This window comes from Penicillium rubens (genome assembly GCF_028828025.1).
Source record: "Penicillium rubens strain IBT 27055 chromosome Unknown utg000003l_segment0_segment0, whole genome shotgun sequence".
NCBI lineage: Eukaryota > Fungi > Ascomycota > Eurotiomycetes > Eurotiales > Aspergillaceae > Penicillium > Penicillium rubens.
The window spans coordinates 3,163,467-3,181,926 of record NW_026890601.1 but is presented as its reverse complement, the minus strand read 5'-3'; the positions used below and the strand labels follow the sequence as shown (position 1 = coordinate 3,181,926).

At 46.4% G+C, this 18,460-nt stretch overlaps 5 protein-coding genes across 5 annotated transcripts; 3 read left to right on the top strand and 2 right to left on the bottom strand.

Annotated features, from left to right (window-relative positions):
• Positions 1-1,238: 1,238 nt before the first annotated feature.
• On the top strand, positions 1,239-2,069 carry N7525_007427 (uncharacterized protein; the record flags this gene model as incomplete). Its single annotated transcript, XM_061214091.1, has 2 exons — positions 1,239-1,241; positions 1,590-2,069. 2 exons carry the CDS (start codon positions 1,239-1,241, stop codon positions 2,067-2,069), a joined length of 483 nt encoding a protein of 160 aa, XP_061068522.1.
• A 1,166-nt stretch (positions 2,070-3,235) lies between these two features.
• On the bottom strand, positions 3,236-4,749 carry N7525_007426 (uncharacterized protein; the record flags this gene model as incomplete). The annotated part of the gene is made up of 8 exons (XM_061214090.1): positions 3,236-3,353; positions 3,403-3,586; positions 3,654-3,732; positions 3,791-4,147; positions 4,200-4,305; positions 4,360-4,403; positions 4,464-4,593; positions 4,646-4,749. 8 exons carry the CDS (start codon positions 4,747-4,749, stop codon positions 3,236-3,238), a joined length of 1,122 nt encoding a protein of 373 aa, XP_061068521.1.
• Positions 4,750-6,590: 1,841 nt separating this feature from the next.
• On the top strand, positions 6,591-6,912 carry N7525_007425 (uncharacterized protein; the record flags this gene model as incomplete). The annotated part of the gene is made up of 3 exons (XM_061214089.1): positions 6,591-6,605; positions 6,658-6,841; positions 6,893-6,912. 3 exons carry the CDS (start codon positions 6,591-6,593, stop codon positions 6,910-6,912), a joined length of 219 nt encoding a protein of 72 aa, XP_061068520.1.
• A 7,148-nt stretch (positions 6,913-14,060) lies between these two features.
• On the top strand, positions 14,061-16,481 carry N7525_007424 (grainyhead-like protein; the record flags this gene model as incomplete). Its single annotated transcript, XM_002566507.2, has 4 exons — positions 14,061-14,074; positions 14,146-14,274; positions 14,345-14,878; positions 14,939-16,481. The coding sequence occupies 4 exons, from the start codon at positions 14,061-14,063 to the stop codon at positions 16,479-16,481; spliced, it is 2,220 nt and encodes a 739-aa protein (XP_002566553.2).
• Positions 16,482-17,258: 777 nt separating this feature from the next.
• Positions 17,259-17,588, bottom strand: N7525_007423 (uncharacterized protein; the record flags this gene model as incomplete). Its single annotated transcript, XM_061214088.1, has 1 exon — positions 17,259-17,588. The coding sequence occupies one exon, from the start codon at positions 17,586-17,588 to the stop codon at positions 17,259-17,261; it is 330 nt and encodes a 109-aa protein (XP_061068519.1).
• Positions 17,589-18,460: the final 872 nt, after the last annotated feature.

The window sequence follows — 18,460 nt, the reverse complement described above, 5'->3', positions numbered from 1 at the left end:
AATAGCATCCATATGCACCCGCGCGGTTATCGTTAACCCTATCGCGAGACCGGTCTTATCAAAGTTATAAATATTGTCGGGGCCTGTTCCAAAATGAAGGACAGTTTCCAAACAGATTAAGCCACTCTTAATGATTTTCGAATCTTCACATTTCGCACGCTAGTAATTATAACGTTTCGAGAATCGGGAGGAAAGAAGAGGGTGCAGTTTCATAAAGTTATATACCCATTTTCGGCGATTGAAGGAATCGGGGTAGTTTGAAGCAGGTTCGCAGTTCCTCGTACAGTAGAAGGCCGTAGGGGGCTGCTCCGCGTGCATCAAGTGAGAGGATCTCCTTGGCCAGAGTCCGTTCGCGAATTGGGTCACAATTCAAGAGTATCGGGCACGACTTGTCACGGCCGGCTACGCACGAGAAAGCATTGAGATCCGCGACCTTTCAGAAAACGTGTTCGGGCAGTTGGCCGAATTCCTATAGAAAACTGAACCTGAAGTGGAATTGCATGGCTTATTAATTGGTCACTTTCAGTACGCGGCGAGGATCTTCGATTAGTGGCGCAGAATAGGTGTGGTCAAAGGCTATATCGCCGTTGCGAGGAAGTTTTAGAAAGAGCATTCCTCTCATTCTTTCTTTGCACAATCTAGCAAGAATAAAGGGAAGACTAACCTTACGCACACTGCTATAGCAATACACTTTGTCGTGTATAGCTAATCTCAACTAAATGGCCCTACTAGAGAAAGTGTTAAACTATAGAAAGTTGTATAAATTCATCAATAGTAGGTGTATCATCCTCGCCAACCTTATCGCGGCGCGCTAGCTATCTTAAAACAAGCAAAAGCGGCAATAGCTAATCACACCGCGCTCAGAAATGCATCTATACTAGTCCCGATACGACTCGAGAGTGAGTTAAAGCACAGCGCTAAACGAAGAGGGCAACGTAAGTGATTTTGCTATATATTCCCCAAAGGGTGCCGCCTTGGGAGTCTCGACTACTATACCAATGTTTACGCACACCGCAAAATTAACATAGGTCATAAAGGCGGGTAGAAATCTCCTTTGTAAAGACCGATCCGCAACGAGGAACGTTAGGACAGAGCCGAGGCGAAAGGGAAGCACATATATGGTTTTAGTCATTTCGCCGAGAGTAGCCGTTATGCTAAATACGAAGATAGCCGCGCTGACCCCAAGGACGACGAGCAAAAGCAGGCCCGGCTTTCGAAGAGCACACCCATAGGTGAGGATGGTAAGCCATACGTTGAATGGGATTTCAACGTACGGTTCATACACCGTAAGTAGTAGTGAGAAAGCTATGAGATGGTGAACCGCGTATTTCTATCCGAAGCTTTGACTCGAGCTTTCCCAGCTGTCGTGCGGCCCACGCCTAATTGCGCTCTCGTAGCTTGGAATTAGATTCAATCAACGCACCGGAACGGCTCGTATAAAGGCGCCCGACCGACCATGTCAGGGGATGAAAGAGGTTAAAATTGTTTCTTAACGCACCATCAGCACAGCCAGGAGGAACACGTCTGCTTGTCACCATGGAGCTGTCTACCGAACCCTCACAACCTATCGACTCTCAATCTCTCCATAGCTCAATGTCGCCCCCTCGACTCAGCGTCGGCTTTGGCTAGCGCAAGCCAAATCACTCATCTCCTACAAAAATACACCAAATGTAGATCCCCGTTACATCCTCTCGTATCCACTCGCCAAGAAGCGTCTCAAGTTTAAAGGCTACTCGACCGGCGAGTTATTCGGCGTCGGCTGTTTAAACCTAGTCAGCATCGATGCCGACTACGAAGTCCATGGCCGCAAAGACCAAATCGTTGCGCAGAGGCGCCTCAAAACTTCCTACTCTCATCGATCTACTGCCGCATTGACCACTGGCAAGCCGGTTACCTTGACCTGGTACAGCGATAGCAACTTCACTAAGTGGGACTTCATTTGCTGCGATGAACAACAATTGCCCGCGGCCAAGTTCACGTCGAAAATTTGGGGGGTAAAGAAGCTAGCTCGAATCAAATTCATGGGTCCAATGGCACACAACCAGAAGCTGCAAGGAGAGATTGTGTGACTAGTTTGACTTTGTCCTACCAAATCCGGTAATATCCTCAATTTGGCTGGGGCCCTCATTGCTCGTCCCGGACATGAGCCTAAGGCTGGCAGCTCGGCCCCCAGGACTGTTCCTTTCTCTTTCTCTCGGGAATCCACTGAGATTGGGCAACCACAGGCTGAGGCTTCTGAACAGCCTGCTAATGGAACTCGACCTCAATCGGCTATCTAAGTTTTGGCTGTATCGAGCTTGCGGGGTTGCATTTGTTTTCAGGGATACCATACTACGATACACACACACAATTTATTACCGCCCCGGCGGCTAAGCCGAAAGGGCAACTATCACTGATACATTAATACATACATGTCCAGATATATGTCGTGTCTCCTTGGAGCCCATACATGGTTACTTTCAGTATCTGTCATCTCAGCTGTCGATATTGTGGCGGGCCCTCGTGGGTTAGTATTCTGTTAGTAGGCTGGCTTGAAGGCGCTTCTTCAAGTGTTCAACATCCTATCCTCGGCAGTTGAAGCGCGTCTACCGCTTCTGGCACGAGGTGGTCGGTGTAAATTAGGTGATGGTTAAGCGGCGTCGAGTCGGCCCGTAGCGATTGCAAACCGTATTGAGGCCCGCACTGCTTCTAAGCTCGGCGTCCGATTTCGATCATCGGAAGGCGATTTTGCGCCCAGGAAGAAGGATATGTTGCCTCGGTGGGTCTGAGTACATTGTAGCATGTCCGTCTGGTGCGTAGTCCACTTCCAACAACGAAAGAGGAAGAACAAGAGCCTTTGCCATCATCTATGATTGCTTGCCCCACTCTGGGATAGCGAGTTAGTAGTAGAGATGTCTGACGGAAGGCGGGCTTGTATCAGTGGCGCAAGACTCGGTATTTGCAATATTTTCATTCGATTACCACTAGGTTGGACTCTATGCCCATCAAGGTAGATAACATGAAATGTTGTGATCTCCAGTAACCGCACGATGGGTTTCGGAAACCGTTTCATAATGGGTGTAACAGATCTTCTTCAGAAATGATTCTCATTCAGCAAACGAATTTTACTGAACGTTTGCCCTTTCCTGATGGTTGTCTGGGATACTCTCGTAGTAAAAACTGAGCTTCCTCGGCGTCCAGCAAGCCCAACCAGCAAGCTTGAAATTATTGACCAAAAGATACCGACAGAAAGACCCTAATATGTCCCACTCATCTCTTCGGTCCTCAGAAGGTCCTCAAGATCTCCATTAGGTGGGAAGTCATCATTTTGCCAGTCGCAGGCACCACGATGATAGTTCAGAACCTCGAAATACCTTTCAATCATTAGCTCAACTCAACGCGTAACCAGATCAGAGGACATACATTGTGCTTTTCCACTCGTCAGCTGAAAGCTTTGGGTCCAGAAAAGACCAATCAAGCTGGCTAACACAAACAGGCTCATCATCAGAATCCTGGTAGGTCACGACATATGGGTGCTTAATGGCATCCGCCGTGGTGATTCTCCCATGTGGATCGACGTTGAGCATTTTCTCCACGAGATCAATGGCTATAAAAGTGAGTATACCTATGGCAAAAGGAAAATGCATTGAAGTTTGCCAAAGGCGATCGCTTACCTTGAGGGTCGGCATCTCCAAGGATAGATGTAAGTCCAAAGGACTCTTTCTTTGGTAGCGAGTCCACGAATTCCAAGGTCTATAAATCGGCATCAGTAATCATTGATCTGGCCTTGGGTTGCGTGTCTCAATCATACACTCTTGCTGTAGACTCTCTTCATAACCTCTTCGGATGGCTTTTCCAAAAGCTCGGTAATCAAGATGAAATGATGCACATGGTTTCTCCCAGGGAAGAGAACCTTCCCTATTATCATCTCTGCTAGAATACACCCGACGCTCCACATATCCACCGCGTAGTTGTAATTCTGCCAGGTCAACATGATCTCCGGCGCGCGGTAGTATCGTGTGGCGACATAGCCGGTCATCTGGGCATCTTGTTCTCGGGCTAAACCAAAGTCACAAATCTTTAAATCGCAATTGTCGTTGATCAAAATGTTGCTTGGTTTGAGGTCGCGGTGAATGACTCCGGCCGAATGAATGTATTTCAATCCACGCTGTTTCAATTAGATATGCCGCGTGTCTGGTGACCATCTCGGGTGGACATACCAGCATTTGGTAGGTAAAAAATTGGATGAATTGACACTCCAAAGGCTTTGACGACGCTCGCAAAAGGTGATGAAGATCTGTCATCATACAGTCTGTCACGATATAGCTGTGACACAAAATATTAGCATTTCTTTCAACTTTAGCATAGTAATTCTCATACAGATCCTCGGATGGAGAGATAAAGATGTCCGTCATGTTAATTAACTAGTTGAGGTTAGTTAACAGTCCGTACGCCGAATATGCGTGCCACGCATATATACATACATTATCATGTCGCAGGTTACGTAACAAATGAACCTCACGACACGTACGCTTGGCCAGAGCTGTAGAACCGAATGGCCTCGAAATTTTTTTTATAGCGACCTTTGAATTGGCTATCGAATCATGCGCTGAACTATTCATTTGTCAATAATGAATTGGGGAGGATGGATATATGAGTAATATACCAAATCGTTCCGGCGCTGCCACAGCCTTGTACTTCCAAACCCGAATATCTATCTGTGGTTTCAAAGGCTGTGCCCATGACTTTTGTTCCTAAGAATGTGACCATAATTGCGTAGTTGAGTGAACCATACAGTGGTAAGTAAATATCAGTAAATGGTGGAAGAATATTGAACTGTTGGATTTGCAGGCTAACGAGTAAATTGTGCCAAAGAGAGATTGATGACGTCATAACCTCGCCCAAAATCAGGATAACCTGATGCCGCGGACCGACCGCATACCAACGACTGATTTGTCGATTAAGTATAGATCGGCAGCATCTCCTGTCCATTGGAGGTTTCGTAAGCTTCCTCGGAGCAAATGAGCTCCTGGATATTGATATCCCGGGTAATCCCCATATAGACTAGCGCGACCTGGCATTATATTAATTCGAAGGCAGGCTAGGGCTCGTTCAAGAGATCATCCACACTTTACAAATCTACTTTGTACAAGCAACGGCTTCTCCTATATCTGAAAGGATGTTTTTGCATATATCCTATGTTCTGTAAGGCGATACAGGATCACCGCTGTATTTTCGGAAGGTGCCAGTCTCATCGTAGAAAACATTTGGAATAGCGCTTTTTACCTTCTTTTCTAGAAACAACCGCCAGTATTCACTCGGGGCCAACACCAGGCCATCTTTTGTGTCCTTTACTATGGCCATTTGTTGTTAAGGGTGACTCGATATTCTATGAAGTAGCAGACACAGCTTGGCAGACCCTGGTCGTAGGTCTTGTATTACTCCCGTTCAGCTTCTTGGAGCAAAGGCATACAGTACTACCTAGTCGAGGCTGGCTTGCGGGAATGGGCTCATTGTCAAGTAGGATAGATCGGAAGGAATTGCAGTTGAACTGTGTAGCACAAGATTTTCGGAAGTATCCCGGGCTAGGTGGGGAGTATTGTGAATCCTCTTCCCATGGTTCCAGCTCTTGGGGCTGAGAGACGTAATCATCGTGATACTGGCTGCCGTTCATGCCTACACGTGGCCAAAATCCTAAAGTCAGTAAGCGCAAGTGGGTGTCTATAGCAGTGGGTAGACACGCCTATCAATGAACGTAGGGAAGATTGGGGAGTTAGAGCCATAGGAAGCCTAAAAGGGAACCATATTGGCCTACCGGATTATTCCTCGACAGCAGTCGCCCATTATTCGTCATAAACGGACCAGATGAATTTAAAGGCTGCGGAGGAATAGGTAAAAAGAGTGTGGGGGCTTGGACCGGGCCAGATCGCCAGATATCCCCCGATTTAGATACCGTTCTAGAACATTCCAAGGTGTTATACAGTAATTTACATTGACCCAGCAGACAGGAAAGCCTAATATATCCAATACCGCAATACGGCAAAGCAGGGGTTGGTTTTAAAGGTAACCTAATACAGAAGGGTAGTTTCGGGTACGGCCCGAGAAACAAAGCGTGAATGTTTTAAGGGGTAACCGTTTTTCAACCTGTATCAATTTATGGCCATTAGAGCGGGTTTCAGTGCGAAAGGTTGTCCCACGAAGACGCGTCCGGAGGGTTGATTCGGGTATCTTAAAACAGTGCGCTGCTTCAGGAATAGCACTGATTTCTTGGTTTTTCAAAAGCCTGTATAGTTGATTAGATCCTATCCTCTTGCTCTATTGAATTTGTAGAGGATCGGGTGCGAATTAGTGGCATGGTAGGTGGTTGAATTAACTAAGTGCTAATTCCCGGACGCGTTCTGGGTGGGGTGCGCAGCTGGGCCGGGAAATACGTTATGAGGTTAGGGTGTAATGAGTATGATTAATCATGGCGTCATTCGATATCAGACGGTTCTGCCATGAGATAAATAGTGCTTGTTTCCAGCGCTCGAATGCTATCTGCACAAAACAGAACAATCAAAACATATTATAATTTCTGCACCACTTCCTCTCTTCGTTTTCCATTTTTCACCATGGACACTGCCAAGGTCTGTGAATATGCAAATCTGTGTCCTTGCACAAACTTACACATGCATACAGAACGCCGCCAACTATATTACCGAGACCGTGAAGGGCACTGGTGCTGAAGCTTCCAAGGAGACCAACAAGAACGTAGCAAAGGATGACGATGCTAAGATAAGCACTCGTGCAACCGCTGCCAAGGATGCTCTTGTCGACAAGAAAGACGAGAAGGCTCACGACACCAAGGCCGATCTCAACAAGGGTTAGTTCATCTGCCTAATAGCTACGTGGCTAGTTGTTAATGGTCTCGCAGAACAGGCTAAGCATGGCTAAGCATGTGTACTCACCTATGTTGACGGATATTGCTCATTTTGAATCAATGCTTCAGTTGCCGTTGCCTACCCTCGCTGGTCGGATACGTGGTGACTGTATGATATGTGACTATATACCGCAAGCGGTGATAACCAAAATGACACTAATAAATGTCTATTTATGAGAAACAAACGTATCACTAGAAGTTAATGGGTAGGAACGTCTTCCATTTTCAGGTCTATGAAAAGTCAATGACGCCATAGAGGTACACGATCGATAATAATTCGATAATAGTAAAAATTCGGACTGTCCTTCGAGATCTTCAGTCGCCAGCCAACCACCTACTTACTGATGTCACGTTAATGGGATATTTCAGAATGTCAAACCACAGTGGGTCGTAGGATGGAAAAGCACAATGGACACTGGGAAGGGGTTGGACGCCCCACCATTATCTGATTGGTAGGTGAGACAACCGATGTTCTTAAAAGATGGAGTTGCAGGTACATACACAGCTCACTTTGACCTCAAAACAAGCCTCACTGTGTCCCCTTCATAAAGTTCTTTCCTCATTCTCAATCGTTGGCCTTACAGATTGCTCCCAATGGTTGACAACTGGTAAGATAATCCGCTGAAGTCTGCAGATCATTACCCTGTATGCTATTTGAGCTGCAATGTTGACGGAACACCTAGAAGCCGACGACGGTCTTATTAATAAACCCCAGAAGAACCTCTTTGATATTGCCCCGCCTACCAAATGCAATCACTCTGGGTATGTCTCATGGCTTGAGTGATATTTGAATGCAGAAGTGATTATTGACCAATGGGGAGTTAGATAGACTATATGGCTAAATAGCAACTGCATCGTGGAAAACAGCAAAATCGGGGATATGTGAATCAGCTGTGGGATTGGGTAAATGTATGGTGGATGCCTCTCTGGAGGTGGCGTACCTACCCGCGGCAAGTGTTTGATTTTACCGGTCGTGTCCGGCCACGTAATTTCGTGGCTTCCTCATCCTCAAGCCAAAATGCAACCATTTCAGGGGGCTGGTGGGTGATGCGTATTAATTAATGACGAGAAAGACCGGACCTCCTTCGAATGCGGCGATTTCGCTCTTTATCGCTGATTGCATGATCGATAGCGGCGCTATCAGACCGCACCCCCATCGGGACAGCATTTCGTGTCCCCATGACCCTATCCCAGCCACAAGTAATGACGTGACCAAGATCCGTATAGGAAGAGTGTGAATCCAGAAATATGTCCTGTCCTTCAGGAATATTGAGGATGAACAACCCACAAACAGAGAGGGACAGGGTCCCACGAAGCTGAAACAAATTGTCGCATCGAAATTGAAATAGACAAAATATCATTCACAGCGTTTTCTACTTTGTGAAAGGAAAGCAGGCTATGGGATACTTCTGAATTTACGATGCATATTTATAAACGGTGAATTTATATACTCTATCTCAAACAATCCAATAGTGTAGGTGGTGACACCAACGCTTTTCGGAAGTATTGTATTGTACATATGGTCAAAAAAGTAGTGGCAGGAATGATGGCAGAATTCTAATCACGTCGGTACTTCAAGGCAAGGGAGGTGCGTAATCAACATCGCCCTTTCAAACACAGCGGCGTATCATGTAGTGTTTGTACCCCATTACTCCCGCCCCTGACCGCTCTTCCTATACCGCCTGCCTATTTCCATGCTTACACACTAGCCGACTAGCGCTCATGGTGCGCGTACTTGAAACATTGAGTTTATTACCAAAGCCCTGGCGGCTTTTCAGGAAACTTGGAAGGAGTTGACACTCCGGCACTTTTTGTTAATCTAGTTGAGTCAATGCCGCACCGTGTGGGGAAAGGCTATTAAATATGAAGGCTGACATACTAGCTTACCAATCATGGTTTGGAATTCAGGGGTTATGCCGGCAGAAAAGAAGTGGGTCTATTGCACTGAGTACAAATACTAATGGACACTCACCGTAAGTCATAGTGAAAGTAATGTTTGCTTTGTGATATTTATCCCCCAAGCTTTGCAACGGTATAATGCCTCCATGCCCGCCCCTTGACTTTACTCGTTATCTCAGTCACCTCCCCTTCTACATCCCGCTAACTGTCTCCTCCACCCTTCGTCCTAATACCGTATATGACTATGTCTTCTTGCCCCGTCAGACCTATCCAGCCTCGACTGACGACCACTACCAAAGGAGCAGTAGTTGACCAATGTCAAAACGAAGCATCAAAAAAAGATGCGAAGGAACGAAGACTCTCAACTGCCTGCAAAGAATGTCAGCGTCGGCGGACAAAGGTAGGGCATATTAGAATATGATAGATCTCATGCTTACTCCTGGGTTCCTAATAGTGCAGTGGTGGGAGTCGGTGCTCAGAATGCACAAAACGTAACTGTGCCTGCGTTGTCGATGAGAGCTCCGACAAACGACGCAAACTCTACTCTAGTATGATGGAAGAAGAGCTTCGGTACCATCAGCAATTTTTGGACGAGTTTTTCGAGGCAATACGGACTTCTAATGATGCTAATCTCCACCACATTATCGATGTTGTGCGGTCGGGATTATCGACGACTGAAATACAGACTGTAGTCACTCGCGTCCTTATGGAGAATCGTTCTTCCTAGCCTGCTACCTGGGTTGTGCAGAGCAGAAGGGTGAAATTATCTTCATGTGTGTGTGCTAGGGCTTAGCGGTGGGTCGAGGAAATAGCTATCATGTGTGTATGTAATGGCCAAGCCGACCTCGATGAATGACACTAGTGATGTTCGAAATTAGTTTTACCCCTGAATCCTTCTTTTTCTGATAGTTTTGGGCGATCCTTTCACTACATGATCAACAATATTATCTGCTCAACAGTTGGGTGCAATATTAAATTTTTTGAAGATTTCGGCTCGCTGCCGATAGAGTAGCTCTTGGTCTTCTTCCAACCGCCCTTTATCTTCTTTTAATCAAGCATATCCCAGTTCCGGTGACTTGATGAATATTGATTCTAGTAGTAGTAGTATTTACGCACTGCAAACTGGTCACAGTTAGGTTACAAGGGTTCCAGGTATACTTGCCTTATACTCCTCAGCTTTCCAACGTCAACGACGTGTACTGTTGCCTGACAGGCTTTACTGCAGGATAGATCCTTCCGGGGTATCGATGGACGGTGCCAGGTAGAGCTCCAAATAGATCTACATCGGGGTATTGGTCTATTCGCGAGCGTTGTTAAGTTGTAATCAAGTAAAGAGTTATCGTAATCCAAAAGGTAAACACAAGTAATAATGTATGATTGAAGATGAAGAACTAAACTAAGTACACATGGGAGAGCACTTATATATTCTTCTTTTCTACTTCTCGATATACTCCTTGGAGCATATTTGGGAGTCGCCGTATGCTCCTGCGTATACTCCCTGGTGTCGACGCGGGAGTTACGGTCACGTGCTCCAGAGTTCCCAAAAGGGGAACTTCTGGTGCGCCTAATATCCGGTATAGAGAGTGGCATATGTACCGGAAATTCTCTGAAGGTGGATGTGATCAGAGCGGGTCATGCTCCTGTTCACTGAGCATGATCATGTTCCTCTTTTCCCTGAATACCTGGGGGTGCCAGAGTATTAGATGCTGCAAGTGATCTGCCGATAGATAGATTGGTTGGCTCTCAGTGGCCCCATCTGTGTACCTGGTGGGGCACAATTGATCGGTGACGGGTAGTTCTGTAACACCGTCCATAATACGTATGATGGGTTGGTGGAACTGTAATGCGTGATTGGCCCACCACTACTTATTTCTCCACCTTGGGGCTGAATTATTTTGGTGGAATAAATAAAAACTCTGTATAACTGGGTTATGTATGTAATATGTATGCAATAGCTACTAGCGGGAAGATGAATCCGACCTTACGGACCGCAATGGTTTATCGTAGTACCGGGGGGGCGGGTCTTCTGGTTGGAATACTTGGTGGAACTATGGTCTGAATCTAATGGCGGGAAAATGTGTGATAGGTTGGCAGAACCGTATGTCGACGGCAGCCGCAAGCACAATCGCCGTAATTGGCACCTTACCTTCACCGCAGGTAAGAATAACAGCCGCATGACTCGCTCGCTGTATAGAGCTCAGGTCAACGCTCATCGTAGATTGTTCCTGCGGTTCCACGACTGTACCGTATGTGTTTCGAAGGATCAATGATCTATTAAGTTATGCTTCTTCTCGTTGGGACAGTCAATTTAGTGAAGTCCGTTATGGAGCTAGAGGAATTTACCGAACGCCAGCAATAAAGCCATGGGTTCCATTGCCCTAATGATGGATCAACATGCGGAGCAAAAAGCCCGTCACCAAAAATATGCCAGAGCAATCATAGGTACGATCTACAAACTTTGTGGCTTATATGATGTCATTTGGTACAGGTCAATTTCCAGGCGGCACGTTTAGCCGACCAATCCAGACGACGACCGTGCCCCCCGTTATTGTGGGTGAAACAGACGGCTAAAGGTAGCCATCGCCGATCTCTCGTTATAGAGCCGGTCATATCGGAACCTCACAAACTCGGCCCACGAGGCCGGGGAACTTTTTATACTTCTATAGGTGCATATGTATTGGTCAGGGCGAATAACGGGCTAGAGCTCGTCATAGAGGGCATAACTACAGTGTCCCAGTATAGTGAGTGTAATATACGCGACCGCGGCAGGTTAAAGCAGCCACAACCAAAAAGCTTTTGAATTTCTTCCTGAGATTTATGACATCAGTATAAAGTGCCAGAGGTACAACAGTACATTCTTGGTACATCTCATTCGTGCTTAAGCCGAGTCTAAGTGGAAACCGTACCGCGGAGAATGGGGAAATTCTTGCGGCTGATGCAAAGCTGCGTAAGCTGTGCCGTGGTACTTCATCTATCAGAGAAGTTCGGGATGTCTGAGATCAAGTGCACGAGTGACGTAACCGATCAGCGCTACCTAGGTATAGCCCCGCGAACTTTACATATTCAGTTTGAACATATCGTACAGTTTACTTATTGTGGCTTAGTACAGAAGTAGCTCCTCTCCCGATGCTCCTATAAGGTCAGATCGGCCAACAATCGACCCTATATTCAATACAGCTCATGTTATGCTACTATCATAGTAAATCTGATAGCTCGGGAAGAAATGCCGTTACGTCAGTCCTAATTGGACCTCTAGGCCTTACCTAGGCCTTTCGAAGAATTGTGGGGAAGGTAGTCAATGGCGAGAAATATTGGACGTCCTCTTATTGAGATGATGTAAGCGGAGAAGGCGTTTATTTACACCCGTGTAATTTGCGTGTTTGTGTACCTTGGGATGAGCCCGAGGGTTAGCTTCATATATTAGACCAGTAAATTCATAATGTTCGGTAATGGATGCAGGCCCCATACGTTAGCTTCAAAGCTGATCATTCGAGTGCAGATTTAAGCAATATTGGTCGGTGGTCTTCCAGCAATGAGCTGTTTTTGACTGGGCTGTTTTGACCTGGTATGTGGCTGTATTCTATTGTATCGATGACACATCATGCCTTACATTCCACCCCAGTATAAATCACACAAGCTATGACCATTATAAACCATCCATGGCTGTCGGTGAGCAGACTAGTTTATACAATCAGAAAATATAGACAACGGTAGCTGCAGTTTGATGCACTATGAGACGCACCAGCCTCTGTGCATGAGTCCACTGGTCTCCTTGAGCCGCGGTAGACCGAAGATGAGATCATCGACATAAATTAAATTTTTTGGGCAACACCAACTGTTTCAATGGACATATTCCTGGGCCAGCCGATGGATTCCAACGGAACGACATATATCAATTGAAACGACATCAGTTTTCAAGACAGATCCGTCGGGCCGTCCACCTATCACGCCTAACAACCAGAGATTGACGGTTCCACACGCCTCCTTCCCGGCTAAAGTACTTTTGTATGTTGCACTCCGTACAATGTACACTCTAGTATGAGATCAGAGTCTGGATATATCGGGCTGTAATGTTGGTCCATTTGAGGTCTGGAATAATAGACCAAAACTAGAAACGTTGCATGTATAAAGTTCTCGTATGATATAACCCTAAATAGCATTGATTTGCTGCTGAACCCAACAACCATATGGAAGTGTCATTTCGAAGTACATTACCTACCGAGAACGGGAAATATTCCAACAGTCTCTCCCAAGTATCCGTGGGCGTGAGCCGTGTTCGGAAAACTCGCCGATCATATAGTGTGTTGACGCGATGCTAAATAAGAAATGTTCCTAAACTGAATGAAAGGAACAAGATATATATACTATGGCAAATTATATCATCTATATGTGTCTATCCATGGATATTGTACTGCCCAATAAGGAAGCGTAATGAGAGAAATATACTCCGCGTCGTAAATTTACAGGTTTCTCCATACCTGAACACCTTTCCATAGCTCGGTAACCTTCCTCACCCTGTTCTCCACAATATATTCCTCCTTACCAATAACTTTATTCAGAGCTAATGTATTGACAATTTGGAGAATTCATAGAATTATTGAATTGCGGATTTCATTGGGGGGATATTTAGGGGAAAAAAGGTAAAAAAAAAAAAAAAAAAAACAGACATTCCTTACCAGAAGTGCTCCCCCTGTTCTTACCAGTCCCAGGTGGCGACAGCTTTTCTCCCGAGATCACAACTCCAACTCCTTTGAAAATCTTCGGAGTATATCCAATGGCCCCCCTTCTCTGATGAAAGTCCACTGTGGCTCAGTGGATGACAGTCCTGTGAGATCTCTTTTACATCTTTCATTGGATGGTCGTCAACCGTACCATTCTCCCCTCCTTAAAACATCGTCATATCCCCCTCCTTCCACCCCTCGTCTCTCAAATTATACCCTATAAGAAGGAAACATTCTCCATTACTATTTTCTGCAATCTGTTTTGGACTTCTTTATCTACCTTCACCGTTCTGATCTAGTCCGAGCTTCCATTATCCCTTCAAAAGACAATTCCTCATAGGACCTTTCCCTTGATGCAAGGTTTCGCACAATCTCAAGCTATCGAACACTCCGCACGATATTCGGACACCCCCCAATCTCGATACTCCACACTTTGACACCGAAAACCAGACGGAACGCATCCAAGCATACTGGCAGTGGGCCGTGGCCATATTTTGTTTCTTTCCTTCCCCGGCTCAAGCGAAGCAGTGGTAAAATAAATAATGTTCAACAACCGGTGAGCTTTTTACGCTTAAGTTGTCAATAATACAATGGTTTCGTTTCTAACATTATATTCTTTCTGCGCAGGAGAAAGTCTCAGAAGCCGGATACTGAGTTCATCAGTCGGTTTCAGCAAGCATTCTCAGACATTGTCCCTCGGCGAGATAGCCAGAGCCCATGCAATGTGAGGGCAGGCGAGCCTTTTATGGCCTCAAGGTATATAACATCATTGTGTTCTACCAGAAAATAGGTGTAAGATTAGAACTGACCTAATTCTTGCTCATAGTATGGCCGAGGACAACGATGTGAAAGAGGAGAATCATGATGTCAAGTTACCCATCACCAACAACGACCGCGCTCTCCAAAATATGCACGAACTGGGGCTGACGCCCTCATGGATGGAATCCGCTTCATATTCCATGATGCCGCCTGCCAACCAGCATACAAGCTTTTATGCGCCGACTTTGTCTGGAATGGGTGCAATGTTCCATAATCAGGCAGGGGATTTGCATACTCCAACAGGGATGCACCTGGTGACCCCGCTGTCGGGAATGCCAGCTGTACACAATCACCACAGCGTTAGCTTTGAGCCGTTCCACCCGGGGTTCATGAATCCAGTGAATGACATGAACCCATACACTCAGCAATCGTCATATGCGCCAAGCGTATTCATGCACCGCGACTCCGGATATGACTCCATGGATGATACCCTCGATGAATCTTTAAATGATGAACATGTCGAAACAGCATCCAATTTGACGGCCTTGACGGAATTTTCGGCTCAAATGGCTGGTGACATGTCCTATGCCAATGGCGAGAAGTGGGTTAAACCTGGTCAGTAAATTTCTGTTCAATGCTCACCGCGTTCTATCGCATCCAGTTTCCGCTTCAATGTTTCTCTACGAGCACCGACCGCCATGGTGAAGAACATGAGTGAAATTCCGGTGACTTATCTCAATAAGGGCCAAGCATACAATCTCTCAGTTGTCGACACGAGTCCACCAATCGTCAACCACGAACAGCTGCGATATAGAACATTTGTCCGCGTTTCCTTCGAAGAGCGAGAACTACGAATGAAACCGTCAGCATGTTGGCAACTATGGAAGGAAGGCCGCGGTACCACAGAAGCCCATCTACGGGATGGAAAATTATTGGCTGTGGAATACGTGGATCCATTACAAGGTGGCAGCGACGCACACAGTAACCGACAGGTGCAAGTCGAGAGTACATCAGTCGACGGCTTCTGCGTCACTTGGACTGCCAATCCGACGTGCCAGTCGTCGGATTGCAACATTTCCGTGCGGTTCAATTTCCTTTCCACGGATTTCAGTCACTCAAAAGGTGTAAAGGGAATTCCTCTCAGACTATGCGCCAAAACCGAGCTTTTGTCCCCGGGCGAGGAGGCAGGTATATCGCGTGATACGGAGCTGTCTTACTGCAAAGTAAAGCTTTTCCGGGATCATGGTGCTGAGCGGAAGCTGTCCAATGACGTTGCGCATGTCAAGAAGACCATTGATAAGCTTAAGCAGCAAATTTCCCAGGCAGAAATGGGTGGATTTACGAAGCGGAAACGGGGAAACAATGCTTCTGCCGCAAAGAGATCCGACAAGTCTTCAGGTCACAAACGAACTTGGTCGTTGGGCTCGGAAGATGTGCCTCCAGAGAAAGTCTCGCTGGAGGATGATATCCAAGCCAAGTTAGCTACAATGCACAAAATGTTTTCATCTACTCGCTCAGTGAGCATTTTCGGCTTACGCGGTGATAAACTCGACGATCCCGACCTATATCCCGTTCAGTTATCGGGTGATGGCGACTCCCCTCAGTATGGGAATCCGAGCCGTTCAAACACGCGTGGATTGGAGGCAATTATGCCCTCACCTCCCGACACCAATACCTCTTCTTCGAATTCGCCGCCTACTCAATCACTCAGATTAGGAAATCGCCCGACCACCATCCAGAGAATTCCTGCTGGTGACCAGGTCTCAAGGGGTCTCATAGAGACCGTGGCTGTAGACTTGACCTATCGGCCTCCAGCTGAACGCCCTCCTAAGCCTGGCGAGTTTTCGACCGCAACCCGATCATTAATATCCTTGCTAATTATCTTCGCAGTCGCATGCTTCTATGTCCGGATCGCTGGAAATGCGAAGCGCTCAGAGGACTTCTACCGTGCAATCTATTTGACGGAACGGACAGTTCAAAACCTTGTGAGGCAAATTACGGAAAAATGTCAGATCGATCCGATGCGAATCTCGAATATCATGCATGCCCGCGAGAAAGGCATGCGAGTCAAAGTCGATGACGATGTTGTCCGCCAGCTTCCAGAGGGTCAAGACATAATCCTCGACATCTCCGAAACACCAAATCCGAATGGCAGTGCTCCTGGCACACCCGGATCTCATATGGAGATAAAATTAATCTACTAAGACTGCATCGCCTACACGTCAAGGCCATGCCACACCTCTCAAATTCGAACATAATACAAAAGTAAAATCTTTTCGGCTCGCCTCATCTCACCTTGCTAGTCACTGCTCCCCCCACTCTGGTTTGCAGCACACGAACTTACGCACCGCCTTGGGTGCTTAGGGGACGATCACGTGATCAGATCAGGTCGGTTATTCATCTCGAAGACGCTATCCACCTTCATAGACCCTAACAATTGTTCCCATAATGACACGTCTCGTTCCCCGGAGCTATCCAGCCCGGGAGCTGTAGGTGCTCTGGGCACTATGATTCTTCCTTCTGGGAGCAATCAATAGCGTGCCTGAGAACCATGCCATGGATCCTGGGGTCGAATAGAATAAGTGCGGGCAACAGAAAGAAAGGGTGGTTGACTCGGCAAAAAATTATGGTGTAAAGACACCATTTGAAAAGAGAAATGATGTTGATGAACGATAAATTGCAACAATTATTTGGGAGTCAACTCCCAACGATGCTTTCCACGACACATCAGAAAAATAAACAAAACATCATCGACTAGCCGATGAATGGAGAAAACATGAGGGTCAATAGGCAAGCAAACTTGCAACAGGTGATTAAACCAACTAGTTGGTTGTCTCAGAAATCTGAGTACAGCATGGTCCAAAACAATAAATAAACCGATTCAAGCATTCGTTTTCTTGTTAAACACAGCGAAAGAAGTAAGGTGTTATTGAATATTATTCGCCAGACAACAGTCTCCACCCTAAATCACTCGCATTTTCCTAATACCCTAATACCCAGCCAGGCACCCCCCCATGTCTAAACATCAGAACACGCCACGAAGGGGTTCGGCTGTGGGTGCGGAACTCGATGCGAATGGCATGTTTTGAGCATGAGGCCTCAAAATAAGCAGTGGCTATCCGGTCAAAATCAACTGGGTGGGTTGACTGTGACCAGCACTCGAATGATCTAGCGCTTGAGCAGGTCATAAGCTCTTGGAAGCGCCGATTCACCATGACTGACTCGTCATTTTGATCGAGAATTGCAACGCCGGTCGGTAGCATATCAACAAGCTCCCGTGCAGATAAGTTAACATCGAAAGCAGCAGCCATCTTTTTCTTGTGTGTGTCGTTAAAAAGGCGCACGTTTTCGAAAAGAGAAGTAGTACCGAGCCGGTCAGCATATGACTTGGCTATCGGTTGAACGGTGAGTCGGTGGAGTGAGTTGGTTAACAATGATATGCCTTGAAATGTGTGGTTTCAGTTCTAGGTGTTTTGACGTCTACGCTCATATCTCTAGACGAACAATCAATTCTCCCGCGGCGACAGATACTTGCGCCCAGCGCGAAATGATGTCATCTGTGTCATCTCTTGGCGCGAAATAACTACTTTCATTGATGGCCCCACAAAAATCTTATTGCAAGCCATCGAGAGTGTCGGCGCTGGTCTGGGGAAACAAACGAACAGCACAACCCATTGTGAGTCCACTGCACGGATTGGGGTCCGCTTAAATGACTAGACGGGATGAAGACAGTCCCAACCACGAATCAAAAACAAGGGAACCACATCCTGGATTTAGAAGAGCTCAGCTGATCATTGCATAACTTGAACAAAGAAGCGCGGACATCATAAGCCATGTACCCGACCTCTCTCGCAGATGGTGTTTTCCAAGGTTACCCCCAGATAATTCGGGAAACACCGATCTCGACACACTAACCCACCCAACTTGTTGTGCGGAGAAAAGTCGGCACTCTCGAAGGATCTCAGGGCGCACAGATTGCACCGCATTAGCAATACTCCCCAGATCTTAGATTCAAAGCAGATCAATATATATACCTAGTATTGCTTCTATAGGCATTAGTACCATCTCGCCAATGGGTTTTGGCCACGTATAGTCTACCACCCATAAGAGGGTGTCCCCCGTGTAATGACGTCATTTTACTCGGCTCATCTCGGTTGTAGCGTAGTAACCTAGCCTAGCCGCG